Source organism: Lagenorhynchus albirostris, chromosome 14 (assembly GCF_949774975.1).
Source record: "Lagenorhynchus albirostris chromosome 14, mLagAlb1.1, whole genome shotgun sequence".
Lineage (NCBI taxonomy): Eukaryota > Metazoa > Chordata > Mammalia > Artiodactyla > Delphinidae > Lagenorhynchus > Lagenorhynchus albirostris.
This window is the reverse complement of record NC_083108.1, coordinates 51,398,048-51,422,478: the sequence shown is the minus strand read 5'-3', so window position 1 is coordinate 51,422,478 and position 24,431 is coordinate 51,398,048. Positions and strand designations below refer to the sequence as shown.

The following is a 24,431-nucleotide window of genomic DNA, read 5'->3' as shown; positions in this document are numbered from 1 at the left end:
GGAATTCGCCACTAGTGCATTTACTGTCAGAAAACAAGTGGGTACTTAACACGTTTTGGGTACTTCACACATTTTACAAATCTTTTCTTTTCTTCAAGCCTCTGTGGAAGTTACTTGTTGACATGGTAAGTAAATTCTTTAATATTCTTATTGTTTCTGTAAATGAAATGGATTTCATGGATTACTTGCCTTTTGATAATCAGTAAATACATTCAGCACTGCCTCTGGATCAATCACTACAGTGCTGATCAAACAAAACCCAGTAAAGTCTAATATTCTTTTTTTTTTTTTGGCTGCGTCGGGTCTTTAGTTGTGGCACACGGGATCTTTCTTTGCCGTGTGCGGGCTCTTCGTTGCGGCGTGTGGGCTTCTCTCTAGTTGTGGCGTGTGGGTCTTTTCTCTCTCCAGTTGTGGCGTGCGGGCTTCTCTCTAGTTGTGGCTCGTGGGCTCCAGAGTGCGTGGGCTCAGTAGTTGTGGCACACGGGCTTAGTTGCCCCGCAGCATGTGGGATCTTAGTTCCCCAACTAGGGATTAAACCCACGTCCCCTGCATTGCAGGATGGATTCTATACCACTGGACCACCAGGGAAGTCCCAAGTCTAATATTCTTTTTCTGGTATTTGAAGTAACAAAGAGCTGTGCTCACGCAGGCAGGGAGGTCCGATGGTCCCACCTCCCCCACTGTGGCACTTGCTTCCACATGTAACACAAATTCTTGAGTTTCTGTTTCCTAACTGTGAAAAGGGGATAATCATAACTTCTCTAGAAACTCCATAGAATTGGTTGAAAGACCAATTGAGAAAAGTGCTTTACAAACTCTGACGAGCAAGATGTTATTATTAAAATATTATCTGGTCACTTTGACTCCAAGAGCAAATGGCAGATCAGACTCTTGAGCAAGGAGCCCACAGTGAATTCTAAAGATGTGCCCCTGCCGTTTCCTTTCTCCTTGACCTATTGATATCAGGGATGAGCACCTGGCTGCCAAGGAGGAAAAAACTCTGGGCAGGTTAAGGGGAGTGAACTTCAGACCCAGGCAAACCTGGCTTTGAATCTGGACTCCACCACTTCCTGGCTATGTGACCTTGAGCATGCTGCTTAACCTCTCTGAGCATCATCTTGCTTGGGGTGATGCCTTAGATGGTTGCTGAAAATCTGGTGGTTAACAGACAAAGGTCCTGGGACTTCCCTGGTGGTGCAATGGTTAAGAATCCGCATGCCAGTACAGGGGACACGGGTTCGAGCCCTAGTCCAGGAAGATCCCACATGCCGCAGAGTAACTAAGCCTGTGTGCCACAACTACTGAGCCTGCACTCTGGAGCCCACGAGCCACAACTACTGAGCCCGTGTGCCCTAGAGCCTGTTCTCTGCAACAAGAGAAACCACCGCAATGAGAAGCCTGCGCACCGCAACGAAGAGTAGCCCCCACTCGCCGCAGGTAGAGAAAGCCCGCGTGCAGCAATGAAGACCCAACGCAGCCAAAAATAAAATAAATAAATAAATTTACTTAAAAAAAAAAAAAGAAAAAAGAAAAAACAAAGAACCATGGCCTTTGAAGACTGTTGGGCTGGCAGACGTTGTCTCTTCTCTGGAGGAAAGTGAAAATGAGAGGCTGTAACATCATCTCTCTGACATGGTTGTGGGTGGCATGGGGGCACCATCTGAAGGGGAAGGACGTGGACCTCTTGAGCCACCTGCAGGCTCAAGGTTGGCCTCTCAGAGGGGTGTTGGAGGTGGCCCCCAGAACTGAATGATTTGGGGCCACTAGGAAAGTGCCTGAAATCCCACCTGTGGACTTTTCATTCTTTTGGATCCTGTTCTGTTTCAATGCCAGTGGTCTTAAAAGAAGCAGAATCTCGGCATTGAGAGCTTTTATGATATTTAAGGGTTACAGCGGAGTACTATTGGTCACAGTACAACCTGCTTCCAAACTGACTGACTTAGATTGGGGTGGGGAGGTCTCGCCAGAGACCCAGCCTAGAATGTGGGCCTCCCCAGTGAGGCCAGAGCCCCGACTTCGGGGAGGGAGGAGAAGGGGACCCAAAGGTCCTTTCCCGGTCAGAATAAGCCCATGTCCAGCAGATTCTTAGAAACATAATCCACTTGTGAATTGATGTGGGCCTTTCCTACCTGCTGTCTTGCTGCCAGGACCCCAGGAAGCTGGTATCCTGCCTAGATTTTAGGTACATCACTGACGTCCTGACAGAGGAGGAAGCCTATGGTGAGTCATCCCCAGGAGCTGGGAGCTTTCTGGTCCATTCTTATATGGAAGCAACAGGGCCGAGTGCTTTGTTGTCTAAAAGAGTGATAATGCTTTTTATTTTTTCCAGAAATCCTGCAGAAAGGTCAAGTTGGGAAAAAAGAGCGAGGTGGGTTGTGAGGAAATTCTCTTCATTATTTTTGCTATCATTGTGCACTTCTGAGTGTCCCCGTCCTTGAGTGTCCAGGGGTTCGCATCATCCCCCTGCAGCAGGCCCACGGACAGACGGTTGAGTCTAGATGCAGCGGCCTCCTGCTGTGACCTCTTAGGTCAGAGTTCACTTCGGCCACTGCTGGGAGCAAGGCTGTTTTTAGGGTCACACCACACGCCACGGGCAAGGCCTTGGCCAGCAGGGTGTCCCAGAGGGTATCCCGGGACCTGGGTGTGACATCCTTGGGATCTGCACCGCCTCCAGGTGCCTGTGCAGGGCGGGCAGGAGAACAGCTGGATTCTCCATGGGCAGCGCCTTAGCCACGGGCAAGTCTAAAGCTGAAGGTCCCGCAAACACAAAATGTTGACGAGCGTTGTGTTTCCACAGAAGAACAAATGCTGGCGCACGGCTACCCCGCCTACACCACGTCGTGCGCCTGGCTGGGCTACTCGGACACCACGCTGAAGCAGGTGGGCGCTTGAACCTGGTTTTCTAGACAGGCTTTCTGGAGGGACGTCATGTTTTCCTCTTAGCCTTTCTGAATCGTTAAGGATCCCAGGCCTTGCCCTGGAGGTCCTTGGACGTGAGCAAAAGGAAAGCCGTTTCCGTTGTGGACGCTGGGCCCGTGAGCTGGTGAGCCCCACCTCGACCCTGGAGGGGGAAGATGATTCCCGGGCAGGGGCAGCAGCATAACATGGTGCAATGTGAGCCCTAACCGTGCTCTGCCTCAGTTTCCTCACTGCGAAGTGGGGAAATAATAGCTGTCCGGGGTGGAGGGGGGTTGAGGATTCCGATGAATGCTGCCGTGGTGTGATGCTCGCAGTACATGGTGGCACCTGGTGGGTGGTCAGCGCCTGCCTGCTTTACTGCCCTTTCCCATCACCCTGTGCTCACCTGCCGCTGAGAGCGAGAGAGAGGGGAGACTAGCTTCTGTTCGTTACTCTTTTATCCACTCTTCCTGTGGATACCACAGAACATCCTGGCTTTAAAAAGAGGGACAGAAATGCTCCATTCCCCAACCAGGAATGTTGTGACCATTAATGAAATGGTTCCCATAGAGATGAGGAAAGAAAGTCACCAAGCGGTCATGCTCTGTTGGCTAAGCTGTTTCTGCTCTGAATTTCAACACATGGTGGTTCTTCTGGTTCATGGTACAGCTGTAGCATTTGTGAAGCCAAATCAGAGATGGCCAAGGTGCTGCTTAGATCTAGGAGTGTGTGTGTGGTGATGGCTCTGCTCCTCTCCCCACAGCTCTGCAGCAAGGCGCTGGAGGACGGCTGGACCAGGTAACTTATTTGGGTGAACTTGACTCTCCAGTTAGCGAGAGAGGCTGGTCGGTGGAGAGGAGCCAGGATCCAAAAGTACCAAGGAGGCCAGGATTCGCCCGGGGCAGTCTGGTGTGTAAGGACACACCAGGGAAATTTCAGCTGAAGCTCTTTCTCCAAAGACGAGCTATGAGTCTAGTTAGAATCCTAGAACATCAGAGTTGAAAAAGATAATTGATTTCCAGCCCCGATCTAGAAATCTACTCTTTACTATAGTAACAAGCGTTGATTCAGCTTCTATGTGAAAACCTCCAGAGGCAGCGAGCTTGTGCGTTGTTGGAAGGCTCTGAGTGTTGGAAGAGCTTCAATGTAGCAGACCCTTTGCTTCCCTATAACTTCCAGCCACTGGTCGCAATAATTATCTTCGGAGTTCTTCTCCCAAGAGTCTGGCCCCCCCTCTTCCCCAGGCCACCTCCTCTCCAGACCAAGCCTCTGCCTTCTCTTCTCCTTCTCCCTCATGGTTATGGACCCCTGGGCATCCTGGGGTTTCCTTGGGGTAAACTACGGTGGGCAGTGGCCCCGAATCCCAAAGCTGTGCAGGACACAGGGACCATCACCTTTTGATCTGGTCACTGAGCCCATCCATGCGGCTCAAGGTGGACATTGTGCCTGTGAGCCGTCACCAGGCTCTCTGCGCGACAGTCTGGCCACCCGCCTCCTGTCGCTCCAGGTGTGGTCTGTGGAGCAGCAGCACTAGCGTGCCCTGCTGCTCGCGGTAGATTTAGAAAACCATTTGTATAGGTTGCTTAATAAGTAAGGACCAAAAACAAGATCTCCCATCAACTTTAAAAAACAAGTGCAGAATCTTGGGCCTCACCCCAGACCTGCTGCATCAGAATCTGCATTCTAACAAGATCCCTGGGTGATCTGCGTACCCACTGAACTGTGAGAGGCACTGAGTTATGGTTGAATCCTCAGCTAAGTAAAGGGTTGGGGACTGAGAACTTGATGGAGGCAGCATGAAGCAGTGGAGAGGCTTGGGATGTGGTGGATTTGGAATCAACATCATGCCTTTTCCTTTCATCTCCTGCAGTGCCTGCCTGCTGTGTGACCATGGGCAAATTGTTCAACCTCTCTGAACCTCATTTTCTCTCTATAAAATGGGAATCATAATATCTCATGGTTTTCAAGGTTGCTGTCTCTGAAAAGGACCAGCACAGCCAGGATTGGTAGCAGGTGCTCAGTGAGTGCTGGCACCTTCCCTCCCTCCATGTGCCCAGGAAAGGCTGGAGCAGACACCGCTAGGAGTCAGAGAAGGCCGAGGAGAGATTCCTAGGTCCCTGAGCATGGGAAGCCCAGCATCCAGAAGCTAAGGCTTCCACCCAGGATAGAAAGGTCATCTTTAGTGTGTTTGGTGTTGAGCACAGGGGAGAGAACAGCACAGGCTGTGAGAGGGGCTTTTTTGTTAGCACAGCGGGTGGGCGTTGTGGAGAGGAGGACCTTGGGCCATCCTGGCTCCAAAGCGGCAGCCTGATGTCCGTGTGTAGGACAGAGAGGCTGGTGAGTGAGGCAGAGGATGCCAGCTCACCCGCCAAGTCTGACTATGCCTTTTCCGTTCTTAACTCTTCTTCATGGCACAGCAAAAAACTCAGTTAATGTTATTAAAGATCTAGCTGCTCTGTCCATTGCTGGACTTCAGGACAGCAGGTAATTTAGAGTTACTGCCCCGATACTGAGTAAGAAGATACACTTACAGGGTTATTTTTGAGTGGCTTGTCTGAAGATTGATTGGGAAAGGGCAAGAGTTTACTAGAAAATGTGACCTGTGAATTATTGACAGAAACAGTTACTTCTGCAGAAAAGCCACGTGTCTTTGCCAAGTCAGGGGACAGATCTAAATTATGAGACCAAACTTACTTTATAGGTTTAAGGTAAAAGTTGGTGCTGATCTCCAGGATGACATCCGTAGATGCCGACTCATCAGAAACATGATCGGCCCTGAGAAGACGCTGGTAAGTAACCTCCCTGCCACTGAGAAGTAAGCAGCTGTATGTGAGAAGCCTTGTCCAGGGCCAAAATACAACTTGTTTCAAGCAAGGATTAAAGAACATTGGGAACTTTAACACCGTATGTCAGAAGTACAGCTTTGAGCTCTTGGAGTAGGCGAATTGTTTAAAAAAACAAAAAACTGAGGGGGCTGATTGATAGTTTTTTATTCTGCGGAACTAAGTAAGATCAGGTTTAGGGATTGTTCCTTTGTGCTAGGACAGATGCGCCTGAGCAAACAGGTCTCCCATTGGCGCCCCAGGTGTGTCAACCATTCAACCCCCCCTCTTCTTAAATCCGCCAACCCACCTTCAGGTAGGTGGGTCTCAGGGAGCCATTGCTTAAGAAATGCTGGAACTTTTGCCGAGATAAATGTTAAATATCAGTCATTCCTACCTATTTTTATAAAACATTTCTTCCTATGTGTAAAATATTTTCATAAAATAGTCACAATAAGATGTTTTTATATCTTTTTTGGAGGCATGTTTCATATATTAAAATAGAAGCTTGAGTCCTGGACCTAAGATCAAAAGTCCCACTATTTATACATGAATTAATGTTACTTTTGTCTTGTGAGGTCATGCTCATCTAAATAATTTATGACAGGAATAGATTCTGGGCGCACTATCCTCTGGTTCCCACAGAGTCCCACAAGGGACCTCTTGCCACTCAGCACATTCTACTAAAGAATTCCATCTCTGTGTCTGGCTTCTCCAAGTGTGATGATATCGGGGATGGAGGGGCCCTTTCTTGTCTCTGCACACCCTGGCTTCCTGGCAGTCTCACTGCACACAGAGGGCCCAGGCCTTAGAGTGAGAGGCCTGGATTTGAACTCGCCATTTACTTATCGTCCTTGAGCAAGTTACTTCTCTGCTTATGTTTTCTTGTCTGTAAGATGGGTTAATGTGAACTGCCTCATAGAGTTATTATAAATATTAAATGGAACAAAATCCATTAAATGCCTAGTAGAGTAGATGCCTAATTAATGGTAGAGCTTGGGTTTATTATTGTGCCAAACACATAGTAGGTAATAGCCAATAAGTGACTATTGAACAAACTCGGTATTAACTGTGCATGATTCAGAATGTGATAAAACAGTTCCTACAAATGATGAACCCTGCAAGACAAATGTATTTGGGTGGTTTCTAAATGTAGATCAGGCTGGAGCTCCAGGGCCAGCAAGCACTTCTGGACCTCACAGTGGCTCCCTGAACAGCTTGCATCTCCTGAGACAGTATCTGGAGCCAGAGTTCGTCTTGGTGGCTGCTCTTGGGCTCCCTTTGTTATGGGTGTGTGCTGGGCCCCAGCAGTCAGGGGCACCAAGTGACAGCGTTTCCTCCCTGGGAGCCACAGCCTGCAGCAAGGTCAGCAGCGGGCACACCTCCCCATGAAGGGTCTCTCCCTCCTTTCAGATGATGGATGCCAACCAGCGCTGGGATGTGCCTGAGGCCGTGGAGTGGATGGCGAAGCTGGCGGAGTTCAAGCCCCTGTGGATTGAGGAGCCCACCTCCCCTGATGACATTCTGGGGCATGCCACCATTTCCAAGGTAAAAAACCTGCTGCTGCTGCTAGAGTGGTGGTCACAGATCCTAAGATTGCTGGGCTTATTCCCTTTCACAGTTCTATTTATTTTAGAGAAACTAAATTGCTACCAGTTGAAAGGCTACCAGCAATCCAAAGGTTAACAGACCTGATTCCCATACTTTGTAAATACAGAAATCTGACTGATACTCAAATATTTTACTCACCCAGATTGAAACAAAGTGTAGATTCCTCTGGCTGATTCACAAGCAAAGGTTTGCTTAGCTAATGTCAAGTTCAGGCCTCCCCATGAGAAGGCTGCCCATCCGTTTCCACAGAGCCCTTTAACCAGGGCGCTTCCTGGGCAAACTCACCTGAATTTGGGCCGGCTTCTCTCCCTTTCATATGTAAGAATATGTGAGAAATATCCTGTCTCTCAGGGAGTCTCCCATTAGCCGGGTTCACAGCACAGATCTATAAGCCAGAGCGCCAGGTGGGTCACTCATAGGAGAAAGTGTAACTTCTGGGAGCCCTATATTTTTGCATCCTCTGACAGAGCGAGCTCCATGAGCAGCCCTATTTAAACCAAAGGCTGCCAGATGGGTGAGAAATCAGGGAGGTACTGGTTGTGGGATGGAACACGTGCTGGTGTCAGACAGAGATGGCCCAGTGTACCTCCCCCACCCGCTCTACCACTTTCTGTGGCTCCTTAAACTTCACACGGCTTGACGGCAGGGCTGTTTCCTTCTTCAGCTCTAAATAGCCGAACAGCTCTAAATATTTTTAAACATTAGGAGTCTCAGTTCAAAAACTTAGGAAAATAACATCAGGTTGCCTTATATTTTACAGGCACTGGTCCCCCTGGGAATTGGCGTTGCCACCGGAGAACAGGTAAGAGATGTCTCCTCAGGGTCAGCACACACTGGCCACCGACTGGGGACACTGGCATACGCTAGGCTCCATCACCTGTGTTGTTGTTCTGAGTTGGGAGATTTTCTTCATCTTAGAAATTGGGTCACCTTAGACCACTTCATAGTCTGGAGTAAGACATATATATAGTCGAGTTTGCATGTTCTTCTACAATTCCTATGACTAAGGTCATTTATCTTTTTCAAAGTAGCTCCTCGGAATTTACAAGGCAGCAATTTAAAGCTGCAGGGGCCTAATGTGCACCATGTGGTTTTAAGAAAGCCAGCTTCCAAACTGGGTAAACATGATTGCGTTCCCTTTTTGTGCTTATAAACGAAGCACAAGTGCCTGCCAAAGCCCGCGGCAGGCGGCCCACGAGTAGAGCTCTGTGAGGGAACAGCTTCTCGGCTTTCCCAGCAAAAGGAGCAGTGCCGTTCTGCCACGCTTCTGTTTTGTCGCCCGTGCCACCTGCTCATCGCCATCCCCTTATTTCATCCTGATGCTTTATCTCCCACTTAGAGGTGGCGGTTATGCACTGATAGATGGTGAGTGGTGTGACTTTTACATGACACACACGTGGTTCCGCCAGCAAATCTGTAACAAAGTGATCAGAAGGTCCCTGCCTGGCTTGTCAGGGCTCACCTCATGCCAAGTGAGAACAAAAAATGAATACAGTCTGGGCTTCCAGGAGGCCACCAATGAGAGACTTGGAATGGGGGCAGTGCCAGGTATACAGATCCTGAAGGCTGAGGCTGACTCTTCTGTTGGTGTATTTTAATTCTATTTCCAGTGCCACAATAGAGTGATATTTAAGCAACTCCTACAGGCAAAAGCCCTGCAGTTTCTCCAGATCGACAGCTGCAGGCTGGGGAGTGTAAATGAGAACCTCTCAGTGCTGCTGATGGCCAAAAAGTTTGACAGTAAGGGCACCGCGGGGTCGCGGACCAAACACCATTTCCCTGCCTGGTTCCCTCTGGAGTTTCCCATTTTGACTTTTTTCTAACTCTCAGTTAGGCTTAATCAGGGAATCTTTGATGATTTTCATTCCTAACTATTAACGATTTAATCACCTGCAGGCAACAAGAAAAGCCACAGGTTCTCCTTCACTTCTCCCTCGCTGCCCTACTTAGCACTCAGTGGAAATCTGTCTTCACTTTTAGTTCCTGTGTGCCCGCATGCTGGTGGAGTTGGCCTCTGTGAACTGGTGCAGCACCTGATTATATTTGACTTCATATCAGTCTCTGCAAGCCTCAAAGACAGGTCAGTGATGTGGCATTAACTTCAGTACTGTCTCTCACTCCAGGCCAGACCCCTGGCCACTGGCACATCCCATAACTCAAAGGCAGCTTGAGCCCCACTACTGAATAGTCTTTTTTCTTCTAGAGGGTGGTTTCCTGGTAGCTGACTTACTGTTTTCTAGGTACATAAGGGGGATGGGGAGAGTCTGCAACCAAATGGAAACCAGAAACAGCTCCTGTTTCTGATTTTCTAAAGCCCCGCTTTCATATGTATACTCTCTGCTTCTGTCCAATTTCTTCCCAACACTGGAGTCTTCAGGATCTGGCTGCATCTTTTAGTTCCGTCTTATTTCTCAGCATGTGCCAGGTGAGCTTTAAATTAGGACAGTCTCCTTCCAGTCACCTGCAGACATACAACTTTATTATGCCTTTCTCTCCTCCAAGAATTAAATGCAATAGTGCAGAAAGATCACTAGGAGTATACAGTGAAAGCATGAGGACATGCACGGGAAAGGTGAACATCAAGTTCAGCATTGAGAAGTGGGACCTGTGAGGGTCTACGGGGACTTCAACTATAAAGTAATGGTTCTTTCTGCAGCTGGGTATTTTAAACATGAGATATTTTAAACTAGAAAAACGAACACTCCTAGGTTATTCTGCTTTTGCCCCCTCATTTCAGTTCCTTAAAGCAGGACTAAGGGAGGGGCTCCAACCAACCTTGACAGGTCCTGCAAAGTTTTGAGGAATACAAAAGAGGGTCAGCTCTGACCCACTGGGCACTATGCCCGCCCATGAGTGGGTGAGAACCTCATGCCACCCCCTGAAAGCAGACCTCACTGTTTGGGAATGCCACCATGCAGGAGGGACAGCCACCAGAGATGCCGTGTGCTGTCACCTGCTTTGTAACCCTGTGTGTGGAGCACCGCTTCCCTATTCATTCTTCAAGGCCCACTGTCCTCTCCCAAGGGGCCAGTTCTTCATCTGTAGCCTGTTCTTTATAGATTATACACAGTACATATTATAGTCAACAACTTGGTATCTACGGCCATTGAAACCACAAGGCCCTCTCTTACCAGTTCCTTTGTGTCCCCAGCACTGGACACATGGCCTGCTCATCTCAGCTGTTCATTAACCAATGGCTGAAGTAAGGCAATAGAGTTAGGTCACTTGCCCCAAGTCACAAAACTAGACAGTGGCTGACACCAAATTTGAACAGATTGGTCTGATCCTAAAACCTGTGCTCTTCTAAATCATTTGTGTAGCTGGAAGGGACCTCATTTGGTGACTTTAATCTGTTCACCTTTTGGCTAGAGGCACCCAAATCCCAGATACGTCTAAGTCTAAATTGATGCCTTTTGGTTCCCAAAACCTTAAGTTAAAAGATACTTCACAGTTCATTTCATCCAATCCCCCATACTGCTTTACCTTACAGAGAAGAACCTGAAGTCCAGAGGCTGAGGGACTTACATAGAAATACATGGTATCAGCCAGGCCTTGGCAGAGTCCATCCTTTCTTAGTGGTGCTCGCCCCTTTGCCCTAACAGCACCACATGAACTATCTAACTGAAGGCATTTTTACCCCAACCCGATTCCTTCCTCCCAGGATGTGTGAATACGTCGACCACCTGCACGAGCACTTCAAGTACCCCGTGATAATCAAGAAGGCTTCCTACATGCCTCCTAAGGTGAGTTTGGCCAGGGAGGCCCCACCCCCATCCCCGAGGAGGCACTGCCAGCCCTGCCCTACTCTTCTCAGGAGCTAGACCCCAGAGCACAAAGCTTTGTCTCCTTCAAGTCTGTTTTCAATATCTAGAAACATATCGCTCTTTAGTCAAATTCCCCAGACCTGAAGGTCAGGATGCCCCCGACAAGGCTTCTCTCACGCCAGCCTTTCCTCACCAGCTGGACCTGAAAACATGCACTCCTTGGGTCCTTCCTGCCCCAAACAAAACAAAACTAAAAAAAAAACCCCGGTACCATCTAGCAAGTTAGTGAAAGGTTTTGACTGCAGTTGTGTTGTCTGCGCCATTTATCCGTCTATTCAAGAGATCGGGGCTCATTTTCACCAACAGAGGTTGAACTATCAAAGGGTATAAATAGTTCACTAATCCTGAGAAGCAGCCAATAAAGGACGTCCCTCTCCCCCATTTCAAACAACCTGCAAACTTATTTTTAAAACATTAATTCAGTTGCCTCTGACTTAGATTTAAAAGCATTTCTAGGAACAGCAGAAATAAGTAAAATAAATGACTTTTGTTCTAGGTGGTTATTAACATGATTCCATTTTTTGTCTTTGATAGGATGCTGGTTATTCAACAGAAATGAAGGAGGAGTCTGTAAAGAAACACCAGTATCCAGATGGTGAAGTTTGGGAGAAGCTCCTTGCTGCTCAAGGGAATTAGAGCTGAATGCTTAACAGCTTTTGCTTTAAGTGAAAAGGCTTAAAATTTCTTGGGTATGGTTTTACAAAAATAGAAAAAAAAAATTCATCCTACCAATCAGAACAAGTTCAGCTGAAAGTCATACTAACCTCAGGCATCAGCTTAGTCATCATTACTTGATTCTTTCAGCAAAAAACATTCTCCTATGTAATCTTTAAACAAAAGTAGATCCAACTGTCTCAAAGTCCAGGAAAATGTTAAAATTTCTATCAAGTGCTGGTATCTAGACATTAAACTTTGAAAATAAGCAGCATGTTGGAATAATTCCTTAATCTTTTTAAAAAACACACTTGTCATAAATTAGCATAATAAAACAGTCGTGCAGCACTATGAGGTATCTGATATGCAGCAAAGGTAAAAACATTCACTGATCAGCCCTGAGGTGGTTTAGCATCTTTCTCTTGCTCAGTCTAAGCACTGTTATTAGAGAATTCACCATGCTGAAGCTAATGAGGGTAAAGGGATATTTCATAGACTATTTTTATAACCCTTAAAGCCTTTATCCCAAATAATCATTGTATTTTAATGATAAAATGCAGCTAGAATTAGATGAATCATAGAAAAATAGGGTGAAATACAGCTTAGTCAGCATTTCTAAAATATACCTTACCCATCTAAGCAGCATCCAAAAGAGAACACAGCACAGGTATGTTTGTTTAGGAGGGTTCAGTTAAATCTGTTTTAGGCAGGAACTGAGCAGATAAATGGCAACATGGAATTAAAAAACAAAACATGAATGCAGAACATTACAGCAAGATATAAAACAAATATGTTCATAACCACACTAGGCATTATGACTGATGGTGTTATCCAGCTTGCTCCAATTTGGGCAATAGTTATACATAATTCTTGAAATTCACTGACCATTTTCATAAAAACAAAGTTTGAATTAAGAGTATATATATTTTCTCCTTCCTGTCTGTATTCACAATCTCTACATTTACATACATCCTCAGTGAGTTACCCTAACTCCAGGTCTTTTATTACTAAGAGAACCAGCACAGTTCTATTTGCCAGTGGCAACATCCTTAAAAGTTAATGAATAATAACTGATAGATCACCAACAGGTTTTGACCTAGTTCCTTCTCCTTTAGAGCAAAATGAACTTTCACCTGTAAATATCCTTCAAACAACTCCTTCAAAAGCACTCTAAACAGCCATTTCCATTTTAATGGTCGGGTGAGGATTGTAGCCTTCAATCTGAAAGTCTTCAGCCTTGAAGTCATCAATTTTCTCAACTTTTCGAAGTATTTTGAGCTTGGGGAAAGGCCTTGGTTCTCGCTGAAGCTAAAAACAACATAAGGCCATTATTTTGCCAGATCCATACAACCTGCTTTAATTTTGCTCCCTGTGTCCCTTCATGAAACAACAGTATTTTACCAATAAAGTATCAATATTATTTTTCAGGGGTGGAATACTACAGATACCTTGTCCCTGGTTATTCAAAGCTGCTGACCAATTCTTTCACCCACGTGGAGAGTGAAGGGTGTTCAGTAGAATCACATGGTGTCAGGAGCCTTGGTGGCTCACCAGGTTTAAGTTCTTATAATCGACTGCTCTTGGTAAATTTGTTAAAGACAGGGCCTAGTCTTCTACTTTAATAAAAAGTAGCTACAGAATGGTTACTTGAGTCCCTTGAACCCTAGCCCAACTGTCCCTGGCAGAAAGGGCAAAGAAGATGACACGTGTTGACAACAGAAAGGGATGCAAGCCAGGACTCCTGGGATGAACAGACAGCAGCAATGAGGACATGGACACAGGTCACGACCACATAGTATTCCGTCCAGCATGACTGGAGCAGACTGCCAGAGAGGAGCATTTGGATGAGCCCTGGGTCACCCTCTAATCACAGCAGCCAAGCTCCTCAAAGACTTGCCAAACCCAGACCTAATCCATAAGGGGCTAAAGGTTTTTGGTTTGAATTTTTTTCCTTGAGGTTCATTAAGCACACTCATATTTTTATTGCCATCTTAAATCATCCTTTGTTGGAAATACATAAGACATGACACCATAAAACGCCTAAAAGAGAACATAGGTAAAATATTCTGACATAAATTGTATCAATGTTCTTAGGTCAGTCTCCCAAAGCAATGGAAATAAAAACAAAAATAAACAAATGGGACCTAAACTAACTACAAGCTTTTGCATAGCAAAGGAAACCATAAACAACACCAAAAGACATTTCTCCACAGAAGAAACACAGATAGCCAATAGGCACATGAAAAGATGCTCAACATCGCTGATTATTACAGAAATGCAAATCAAAACTAAAATGAAGTACTATCTCACACCAGTTAGAGTGGCCATCATTAAAAAGTCTACAAATAACAAATGCTGGAGAGGGTGTGGAGAAAAGGGAAACCTCCTACACTGTTGGTGGGAATGTAAGTTGGTGCAGCCACTGTGGAAAATATGGAGGTTCCTCAGAAAATGGAAAATAATATTACCATATAATCCAGCAATCCCACTCCTGGGCATATATCCAGACAAAACTGTAATTCAAGGATACATGCACCTCTATGTTCACAGCAGCACTATTCACAATAGCCAAGACATGGAAACAAGCTAAATGTCGATGGACAGATGAATGGATAAAGAAGATGCAATACATATATACAATGGACTACTACTCAGCCATAAAAAAGAATGAAATAATGCCACTTGCAGCAACATGGATGCAACTGGAGATTATCATACTAAGTGAAGTCAGAAAGGGAAAGGCAAATACCATGAGATATCACTCATGTGAAATCTAAAATATGACAGAAATGAACCTATCTATGAAACAGAAACACGAACAGAGAGAATAGACTGGTGGCTGCCAAGGTGGGGAAGGGGTGGGAGTTCAGGATTAGCAGATGCAAACTAGTATATATAAATGGATAAACAAGGTCCTACTGTATAGTACAGAGAAGTATATTCAATATCCTGTGAAACCATAATGGAAAAGAATATGAAAAAAATGTATATACATGTATAACTGAGTCTGCTGTACAACAGTAATTAATACAACACTGTAAATCAACTATACTTCAATTAACAAAACAACAAAAAACATCCAAAAAACAAATCCTTTGTTGGCTGCTGTAAATTATGGAAGTGAACACAGACTTTTCAAAGTTCAGACCTAAATACTGTATGTTAGCATAAAACTAAGGGAAAATATTTGCATTTAAACACTCTTCCAAGTAAAACAATGAATTAAAATGCCACCTCTGGGAAGGTCCTAAACCTTCTGGTCCAAAGATGGCTTCTCCTCTCTGGTACTGGTACTTAATACCTCACAGCACGTGTCATGTAAAGTGTCTGTGGCTGGTACTGGTACTGGTACTTAATACCTCACAGCACGTGTCATGTAAAGTGTCTGTGGCCATTGAGGCCTGTCTGCCTTGTCCCTGCCTGCCCACCACCACCCGCAAACCTGGAAGCAGGTCCTCTTATCTCTGTCAGAGCACCGAGGAGAACACTTATTACAGGAGGGATGTTTTCCATATCGACCTTTTATCAAGAGAAGGTACCAAACCCCAAAGTGTGACAGATACATTTCTTACCTGAATTTTCAGCGGTTCAATGTGATTCAGGTAAATGTGTGCATCTCCCAAAGTGTGTACAAAGTCACCTGGCTAAACCCCACGGGAGAAAGCAGAACAGTAAATTCTTTAGTTTGAATTCCTTTAAAACACATGTAGAAACACATGATACAGAGTATGCAGACATCCCAAAGCTTTTCACAAGGAATTTAACCAGAGTCAATTTTGAGAAAAGTTGATTCATCAAAGTTATAATAAATAACCTATACGATCCTGTTAGTTTATACAGAGCAAAAGGACGGGAAAGCTCCAAGGAGGTTACAGAGTAAGCCAGTTCCTCATTTACGTCTATCACATTTAAAGACTAATTGGAGACGAAATTCTCTGCAATTAGTTCTTCCACGTTACAGGATCTAAGAGCTCAGTGCTTGGGACTTCCCTGGTGGCACAGTGGTTAAGAATCTGCCTGCCAATGCAGGGGACACAGGTTTGAGCCCTGGCCTGGGAAGATCCCACATGCTATGGAGCAACTAAGCCCGTGTGCCACAACTACTGAGCCTGTGCTCTAGAGCCCGTGAGCCACAACTACTGAGCCCACGTGCCACAACTACTGAAGCCCATGCGCCTAGAGCCCGCGCTCCGCAAAAGAGAAGCCACCTGGGCTTCCCTCGTGGCGCAGTGGTTGGGAGTCCGCCTGCTAATGCGGGGGACGCGGGTTCGAGCCCTGGTCTGGGAAGATCCCGCATGCCGCGGAGCAGCTGGGCCTCTGTGCCACGGCTGCTGAGCCTGCGCTCTAGAGCCCGTGCTCCACAGCAGGAGAGGCCACCGCAGTGAGAGGCCCGCGCACTGCAACGAGGAGTGGCCCCCGCTCGCTGCGGCTGGAGAGGGCCTGCATGCAGCGGCGGGGACCCAACACAGCCAAAAATAAATAAATGAAAAAAAAAAAAAAAAGAGAAGCCACCACAATGAGAAGCCCACGCACCGCAACAAAGAGTAGTCCCCGCTCGCTACAACTAGAGAAAGCCCGCGCGCAGCAACGCAGACCCAATGCGGCCAAAAATTAATTAATTAATTAAAAAAAAAATCATTGAAAATAAGAGCTCAGTGCTTTAGGCTGGCAACAGCCGTTCCTCCCCAAGAGGAGCCCACCTTCAGGCCCGTGATGTGTGCGATCATGTAGGTGAGCAGGGCGTAGCTGGCGATGTTAAAGGGCACACCCAGGCCCATGTCTCCTGACCTCTGGTACAGCTGGCAGGACAGCTCACCGTTCACCACGTAGAACTGGCAAAGGGCATGGCACGGGGGTAGGGCCATGAGAGGGACATCTGAGGAGACGGCAGAGGAAAGTCAGGAGGGGCAGTGGTTTTAAAGAACACAGCTCTAGGCAAAGCGAAACAGAACCAACTCATACAGCGGAGATGGTGAGAAAGAGCCACTGGGCCAGCGACCCCCATGACCCTCACAGACCGTTCCAACCCCAGGGATGGCATACGGTCGACAACAGAGACCTGTCCATCAACGTGAGACTTCTATGGATGCATGCTGACAACTGAAGCCATGCTCTTCCACCCGAGCTGAAATGAATTACTTGTGCTACCACCATGGCACCAAACCACAAGTATAGGAGGAATGAATTCATTTGCAGGGGCCACAGGATATTGGCCACTCAGGCACACCTTCCCGTATTCAAAATCTCTATCATAAATGCAAATATTCCACTCTGGGTATTTAGTACACCTTGGTAGAGTTTAGTTTTACAATATAATTGTTTAAAATGTTCATAATAGTGAGGGGGAGGTGATCTGAAATTCCATCTGCCTCAATTTAAAATGTTAAAATTTTCATGTGTAATTTTATAGGCAATTTAAAGCCCATAAAATACAAATTTCATCTGGGCCCAACCTCACCCTCTGAAGGTGAAAATGGGACCACGTGCGACATGGCCAGGGTCACAGGGGCAGCCGGGCAGCCTCTGCAGGAGGTACAGTTAAGACATGGCAGGGTGACTGGGATGCAATCAACCTTTTGGATTCCAAGCACACAGGATGATTCTTCTGTCGTCAGGGTTGGTTTTGATTGTGTCAATCACTTTTTGCAGTTGATCTACTCCTTTATCTGAATAATCTGCAGAATTGGCAAAAAGAGAGAACACCTCACACGTGAATCACAGCATCCCATGAGAGGGTCTCAGAGGTCATCGACCACACTGTCCTCCCACGGCCTCCCCTGGCGCACAGTTACATGATAGCCAATGAACAATACAAATGTCTTATATTTCGTCGGGTTATATTGAGTCTTGGCTCCTAGGTCTGTCCTCTGGAACCGTAACAATGTCTATTTCTTACCTACTTAAGAGTCATTTAAATACTTGGCCGTGGTGCCCCTCCTCCCCCTTCTCCTATCGCTAACCTTCTTCAGCCTTAACAATCTGTTTCTTCCAGTGGTCCCCACAGGACGTAGTCTCTATACCATCAACCAATCTTGTCATGCTCCACTGCCAGGCACAGGGCTGGATCTTCACTAATTTACCCTACAATACACGGTCCAACTAACAGAGGATGAGAATTCCTTTTTGTCATCTAGACACTATCCTTCCAACACTCCCACCTAAAATTACAATTTAACAGCTAAATACCTACTGACTGTAAATATCAGGAAACCTCTAATTATTATACCACCTTATACTTTTGTCCCATTTCTGGTCTCTGGACTTTTAAGTCCCTGCCTCCTTCTGAAATGAACTGGAAGCCGAGATGTGCAGAGCTTCACACCCCTCTGGTTAAACTTCCACTTATTGGAGTCAGACTATGCTCAAGTCCAGTAGTTCCAAATTTGGGGAAGAAAGTCCTATCACCATCACAGTTCCAGAAAAGTAACATCAAAGATATAAAAAAAGATGAACTGTGAAGGAACAGTTCTGTATCTTGATTGTGGTGGTGGTTACCTAAATCTACAGGTGCTAAAACTGCACACAAATCTATAAAGCTGGAGAAATCTGGTAAGTGCTGTGGGTTTTACAAATGTTAATTTATGTGAGAGGTTACATTTTCTTGGGCAATTTCCTGTGAACCTATAATTATTTCAGGGTAAAAATTAAAAACAAAACAAAACAAAAACTCTTGTACTGAAATCCAACAGCTAAGCGTTCATACAACTCTAAACTAAGGCCATAATTTCATCAGGTCCCTCAAGGAAGAATAAATAATTGAACATGAGGCAGGATTTAAGGCACAATTAAGCCTGGGGTGTAGCCTCACATCCTGAGGATGTCCTAGGACGGGGGCTACATTCTAACAACAGAAAGACCATTCACCTGCAGAGAAATTGTTTGGCCCACAGAGCATTTTTTTTGGTGTGTGGCAAAATTTATATAACATTAAGTTGACCATTTTAACCATTTAAAGGTGTGCAGTCGGTGGCATTAAGTACATTCCCAATGTTGTGCAACCATCACCACTATCCATTCTAAATCTTCTTCATTTTCCTAAACTGAAATTCTGTACCCATTAAACAACTCCCCATCCACTTTTGGTCTCTGTGAATTTGCCTGTTTCAGGTTGGCATGGCATTTTGAACTTAACAAAGTTGCCACCATTCCAAAGACTTAGCCATTTATTGAAAAACCCAACAACATCAGGCCCAAATCCCTCCAGCTGGCTAGAGCTGAGGTGTGACCGTCCCCTTTAGATGGCACAGGCTTTCCAGGTAACTGGTTTTTGCCCAGCCAGCAAACTGTTACTTCCTGTGTGTATGCACATGCGCGGCGTGCGCACACACACACCCCCACCCCGAGGTAGGCATTTGCTTTTGCAACTCCTGACCTAGGGATGGGGGGACAGGAAGGGTCAAAGGACCTGGACTGGATTCTGTGACAGTCAGCAAGTGGAGCCACCAAGTGACAGAGGAGGGTGGGCACCCAGGGGTGAGATGTTTCACCTTCCTCCATCCCACCAGGATGGGGAAGAGAGGGTGACCAGAGACCGGTCCCCAGCACCACTACAGTGTGCTGGGCAGCTCAGTCTTTAAAAGGGGAGATCAAGGCCGCCACAGGGCAATCCCTGACACTCTTATCCCCTAGATGAACTTCCAACCCTACACCCAACACACTGACCAACCACCAACCGGGTCACTATCTGCTGATGAACAAGGTATGGAAGGTGCTAAGACCCAGCAAGTGCTAACCACCCTGCTATGATCTGATCTGATCCTCCACCTGAATCTGAAGTGCCCCTCACAAGGTCCAAGTTATACATCCACTTCCCCATCACCGGTTTCCTATCCCCCAGGCTTCACTTGCAACAATGGAACAAACTCAGGCTGTGAGAGGCACTCAGGAAATTTGAGGCCCCACTCCGTCTCCTCACCTGAATCCATCTCTTTGTATTCGGCCCCAAAATGCCTCCACTGAAAGCCATAAACTGGGCCTAAATCCCCTTCTGCTCTGGTGGAGAATCCCAGGCTGTCCAAGAAGTCTCGGGACCCATTGGCATCCCAGATTTTCACTCCCTTGGAAGACAGCTCCTTAGCATTTGTGGATCCCTGGAAGAGATGGGAGAGAGCAGCATCCAGTGAATTCTGTGCCATCAGTCGATCCCCCAAAAGCCTCCCCCCAAGTGGGCCTGTGCTGACAGACAGGGGACAGCACCTGACACATCCCATCATTAAGCAGGCTGCTCCCAGTCCAAACTTTCTGAGGGCCCCCAGGATGGTCCAATCCTTCTTTGCAATCACGATCTCAAATCTTTTTTCCTATTCCCCTCAACTAAAATTCGAAACACCTCCAAGTCCTTTAATTACTTCCATCTCATCTAACAGTTTTGTGCTTCTTAACTAAATGTGTTCTGTGTCTAAGTGTGATGCCCCAGGATGAATCTAATGCCTCATGTGCAATCTGTTTGCTGTATCTTAGACCTGGTATATCAGATATTTCCACCGATTGGCCTAATCAGTCTTAGCTTTTCTGGCAAATATGTCAGTCACACATCTTACAAGTGCCACTATCAAGTTATGTTTACCCCCAACCTATATTTGCAAAGTTAAGGTGTGAGTTTTGGGGGGTTATTTATTTATTTTTTTGGTGCCAAGTACAAGCTTTATTTTCCTCTTATATATTTTACCTCATTAGATTTGGCCCATGTCATCCTAACCTGTATTCTGATGGTGCATCCAGGTCAAGGACAGACCCCACTGGCCTCTGGGTATGATATGCTGTAAGGTTCCAAGCAAGGCTATGAGGCCACACACACCTGGGCCCCATGCCTCTCTTCCTCCCTTCTCTGACCAGCTTCCTGGCCCCTCTAGCCTCACCATCTGCACCCAAAAAAGAGCACAGCAGTAGTAACCACCACCCATATTACTGTGAGTAGAAAATACAAGCAAAACGCTTGGCACTCGACCCAATATTAACTATTGCACAGACCATACATCTCCATATTGCCCAAAGATCCCAGCTGAAGTGCAGGTAAACTCTGACTGCCGTATTTTTTTTTTTTTTTTTTTTTTGCACCGCACAGCACGTGGAACTTCCTCGACCAAGGGTCAAACCCGTGCCCCCTGCAGTGGAAGCACGGAGTCTTAACCACTGGACTGCCAGGGAAATCCCTAACTCCTGTATTTTTGAGTCACCCATGGAGTGATGATCAGAGGTGAGTCTGATGTGTTCCTGACAAGGATTTATTAGAATCCTGCACTCAAGCTTTAAGATAAAACAAGCGAATACATTTTATTTCTGAGCATCTCAGTTCCTCCCTTTCTGTCACTGAGTTTGTACTAATTTTTTTCACTTCCAACAACTCATTTCTCAACCTTTCGCATGTGGCTTCAAAAGTCTCCCTTCCCATCTATTCAGACTGGGCTCTAGCTGCTTTACAAACGTCCTCTTCTGAGATTTGCGCTGGTGTATTTGGAAGTAGAAGCTCGCTCTCAGTTGAGATAGGCCAATGCAGAAGAAAATACCCCGAGAATACAGAACTAAGGGAGACTGGATTGAATCCAAATCTAAACCTTTTCTAAAAGGTGTTAAGAGGCCTTGGGCCTGCTTTGGCCCAAGACAATACAAGCCACATAAGTGCCCTGTAGAAGGGATCCCAACCTCTAGCCCAGCCCAGAACAGAGCCCATTTCCTCAGGTACCCTGTGACCAGCACTGGCCAGAATATCACTGGTCTGAACCAGATGGAGCGAGGGGAAGCCCAGGTGTGGCTGCTGCCCATCATCACTTCACTCTAGCTTGTTACTCAAGAGACCCTTCCAGCTTATCCCAACACAAGAGCACAGTTGGGATCGATATTCAGTGATCACTCCATGTTGAGTGCCTACTGTGTGGCAGGCTGTGTCTCAGGGGATGCAACAGTGGACAAGAGAAATTCTCTGCCCTCATGGAGCTTCTAATACTTTTCTAAATTTAAAAAAAAATTATTTTTAAATATATTTTCATTTAAAAAAATTTTATTTATTTGATTGTCTGCCTTTACCCTTGAAGGGGGTAAAGGGGGAGGGCAGACCTTATATATAAGGTATTTCTCTGTAGAGAAAACAAAGGAGGGGTGGGAGGAGAGGGTGGGGAGGTAATCACAGTTTTAGATCCGAGGCAGGGAAAGCTCACTGAGCAGAGACTTGAGGGTGAGGGAGCGAGTCATGCTACATGGAGCAGAAGGTTCCAGGGAGCAGGACCAGCGGGTGCCTGGGCCCTAGGTGGGAATGTCCTGGTGTGCTCGAAGATTAGCAAGGAGGCCAGGGTGGGAGGGGCAGAGTGAGCAGGACTCTGGCGGAGGCCAGAGCTGAGACAGGATGGTAAGGACCTTGGCTCCTACTAAGTGAAATTGGAGCCACTAAGGGCTTTAGGCCGAGGAGTGACATGGTGTGACTTTTAAAAGGATCTAGCTGATGCTGTACTGAGAACAGATTATTGATTTCCAATAGCAGCAATTTCTTTACCTTGATAAACCACAGCAACTCCTCCAAAACACCCTTCCAGAAAACACGTTTGGTTGTCAGCAGAGGAAATTCATCTGGAAAACAAAGTTTATCGTATAATTTCAAGATGGGAAAACAGAACATGCCATCCAACTTTCTCTGTAAAAGCAAACTGCTCCAGGACACAAGGCCCTGGAGTGACCACAGAGCAGCTGGAAAACTGCAACCTCTGCCACGTGGGCACCCCCGGATCAGAGTGGAGCTCCCAAGGCTGCAGCCCCAAGTCAGTGACACAATTCAGACCGAGACCACCCTCCTGTGCCCCTTGACCACCAGACACAGGAATTCCACACAGTGATTTGGGGCAGAGAACAGGCAGGGATGCACGTGTACGCAGGGAAAGAGCTACCACCCACTACCTGGTTAGCGTGAACCCTTCATCACAGAGGTGCGAAGACAACACATAGAATGTGACCTAGGACAAAGCCTGAAGGCTCCTATTCCATGATTATCCTGCCAGGGATAACTTGCTCAAGACCACGGGATAGTAGATACTGCCCTGGCCCAAAATGAATAGTTTCTAGATAGTCGCAAAGAAAATTAACCGCTATTCTTTTAAGTGTAATAAAAATAGTTAACTGTTTAAACACTTGATATGCATGATCCTATTTGATCCTCAAAACAACCTTCCTTGAGGCTCCATTATGACCTCCCTTTTTACAGACACCAGGAGGTAATACGTAAGTTTGCGTCAAGCAACAGAGAAAACTGTAAAAGCTTCTCTCTAAATTTGGTACCTATTCAGTCGACATTATCACTTGTACAGGTGATACTCATGTAACAAGAACAGAGTCTTCAAGCACCTGCTTCCCTCCATTTTGAGGATGATTTCCTCCATTTTGAGCACATGGGGACGCTGAAGATGGCAAAGTTAAGCCACTTGCCAAAGGTCTAAGCAAAGGGGCGGGGGTAGAAACGAGGTCTGTGTTTCCCCGGAGGCCACTGCGCTGGAGCTGCAGGAAGGTGGATCCCTCTGCTCAGACAAAACTCCCTAGGCTGTCCAAGCCACATCGGCCACTGCAGCCCCGTATTTTCCAGTCTCTCCAATGGGTGCGCGGCGGTGGGTTTCTCCCCTGACCTGGGTCAATCTGCTGCACCAACAGTTGGTCTCCCCACTCACAACCGCCCTCCACGCCTGTTTCAACTTTCGTCCGGTGCCGACCCCCACCCCGCCCCTCTGTCCCCTGAAAGCCCAACCCTAACAGCCCCCTAGACACACTTCTTCCCAGGAGCCACCCTGTTTTAAAGACAAAGACAAATAAATATGAACTCCTACTCGGACTCTCGCCTTCCTGTTTCAAGGTTTAAGAGGAAAGCTGGTTCGCGGGACCAAATGGCAAAACTGTAGTGAACCACAAGTTCCCGCCCTTGCTTTTCGGCTCGCTCCTCCCAACGCGGCCTCGCCCACGTCATCTTGGCTCCAATTTTTAAAAACTTTGCAAAGCGAAACAGCAGACGCGGAGGGAAGAGGAGGGGCAGAAAAGGGGCCCTCCAGCCAAGGCCCCGGTCAAGCCCGAGCAGATCCTCTCCCACCCTCTAATCTGGGGCAAACGCTGCAGGATCGCGCCCGCTTTGGGGAGACAGCATAACTGCGTGATTAAGAGCCAGAGGACCTGGTTTTACCTCCCAGCTCTGTCCCTCCAGTTCGTGTGACCCTACGCAAGTCATCTCTCTAATCCGAGCCTCAGTTTCGGCGTCTGCAAAGTGGTGCCAAGGCCGCTTCCCCTCCTCGCGGGGTTGAGGTTGAATAAACGCCGACCGCGGGGCCCGGCCTGTCCGGAACGCTCTCCCCACCGCAGCTCCGTGCGCACCGGGCGCGCCCGCCTTCCCGCCCCCGTGGCGCGTCCGCCTCACCTCTCAGGCTGTAGCGCGCCTGCATGCCGAACACCGACAGGGTGCCGGTGCCCGTGCGGTCATCCTTCCGAAAGCCGCAGCGGAGAATGTGCTCGATCTGCCCCAAGTACTGCAGCTCCCCGTGCGGCGGCGGCGGCCGCGACTCGGCGCCCTGCTCCTGCGCGGCGGGCGGCGACATCGGGCGCGGCAGCTCGGAGCCGGCGGCGGGCATAGCGCGGCAGCGGGCGAGACGACCCGCCGCTT

At 47.1% G+C, this 24,431-nt stretch overlaps 2 protein-coding genes across 4 annotated transcripts in view; one reads left to right on the top strand and one right to left on the bottom strand.

The window, feature by feature from the left end:
• Positions 1 to 12,077, top strand: part of ENOSF1 (enolase superfamily member 1) — a 22,063-nt gene extending 9,986 nt beyond the window's left edge. Inside the window, exons 5-16 of one of the 2 annotated variants that reach the window (XM_060170550.1) lie at positions 99 to 125; positions 2,148 to 2,220; positions 2,330 to 2,368; positions 2,798 to 2,880; positions 3,662 to 3,696; positions 5,600 to 5,687; positions 7,134 to 7,268; positions 8,092 to 8,133; positions 8,942 to 9,071; positions 9,312 to 9,411; positions 10,993 to 11,074; positions 11,690 to 12,077. In XM_060170550.1, coding sequence (XP_060026533.1) covers positions 99 to 125; positions 2,148 to 2,220; positions 2,330 to 2,368; positions 2,798 to 2,880; positions 3,662 to 3,696; positions 5,600 to 5,687; positions 7,134 to 7,268; positions 8,092 to 8,133; positions 8,942 to 9,071; positions 9,312 to 9,411; positions 10,993 to 11,074; positions 11,690 to 11,791 — 936 coding nt within the window. In that variant the 3' untranslated portion in view covers positions 11,792 to 12,077. Of the gene's footprint in view, positions 1 to 98; positions 126 to 2,147; positions 2,221 to 2,329; positions 2,369 to 2,797; positions 2,881 to 3,661; positions 3,697 to 5,599; positions 5,688 to 7,133; positions 7,269 to 8,091; positions 8,134 to 8,941; positions 9,072 to 9,227; positions 9,412 to 10,992; positions 11,075 to 11,689 lie in introns of both variants that reach the window. The other variant, XM_060170549.1, reaches the window with a different exon arrangement.
• Positions 11,234 to 24,431, bottom strand: TYMS (thymidylate synthetase). 2 transcript variants are annotated; one of them, XM_060170551.1, is made up of 8 exons: positions 24,189 to 24,431; positions 22,296 to 22,369; positions 19,725 to 19,899; positions 17,383 to 17,484; positions 16,510 to 16,685; positions 15,382 to 15,453; positions 12,943 to 13,117; positions 11,234 to 12,522 (listed from the first exon to the last, which is right to left on the bottom strand). In XM_060170551.1, exons 1-7 carry the CDS (start codon positions 24,397 to 24,399, stop codon positions 12,980 to 12,982), a joined length of 948 nt encoding a protein of 315 aa, XP_060026534.1. In that variant the 5' UTR covers positions 24,400 to 24,431; the 3' UTR covers positions 11,234 to 12,522; positions 12,943 to 12,979. The 2 variants fall into 2 exon arrangements, with proteins under 2 accessions (XP_060026534.1, XP_060026535.1); XM_060170552.1 differs by lacking the exon at positions 16,510 to 16,685 and having other exon boundaries at positions 15,382 to 15,449.

Bases quoted from the DNA above. Each gene is read 5' to 3' on its own strand.
- TYMS (XM_060170551.1), bottom strand. From the start codon at position 24,399: ATGCCCGCCGCCGGCTCCGAGCTGCCGCGCCCGATGTCGCCGCCCGCC. The intron at 15,454-16,509 runs GTGGGCTCCTCT...CGTGGGGTTTAG, and splicing joins CACACATCACGGGCCTGAAG to CCAGGTGACTTTGTACACAC. The intron at 13,118-15,381 runs GTAAGAAATGTA...TGTTGTTTTTAG, and splicing joins TTGAACCGCTGAAAATTCAG to CTTCAGCGAGAACCAAGGCC.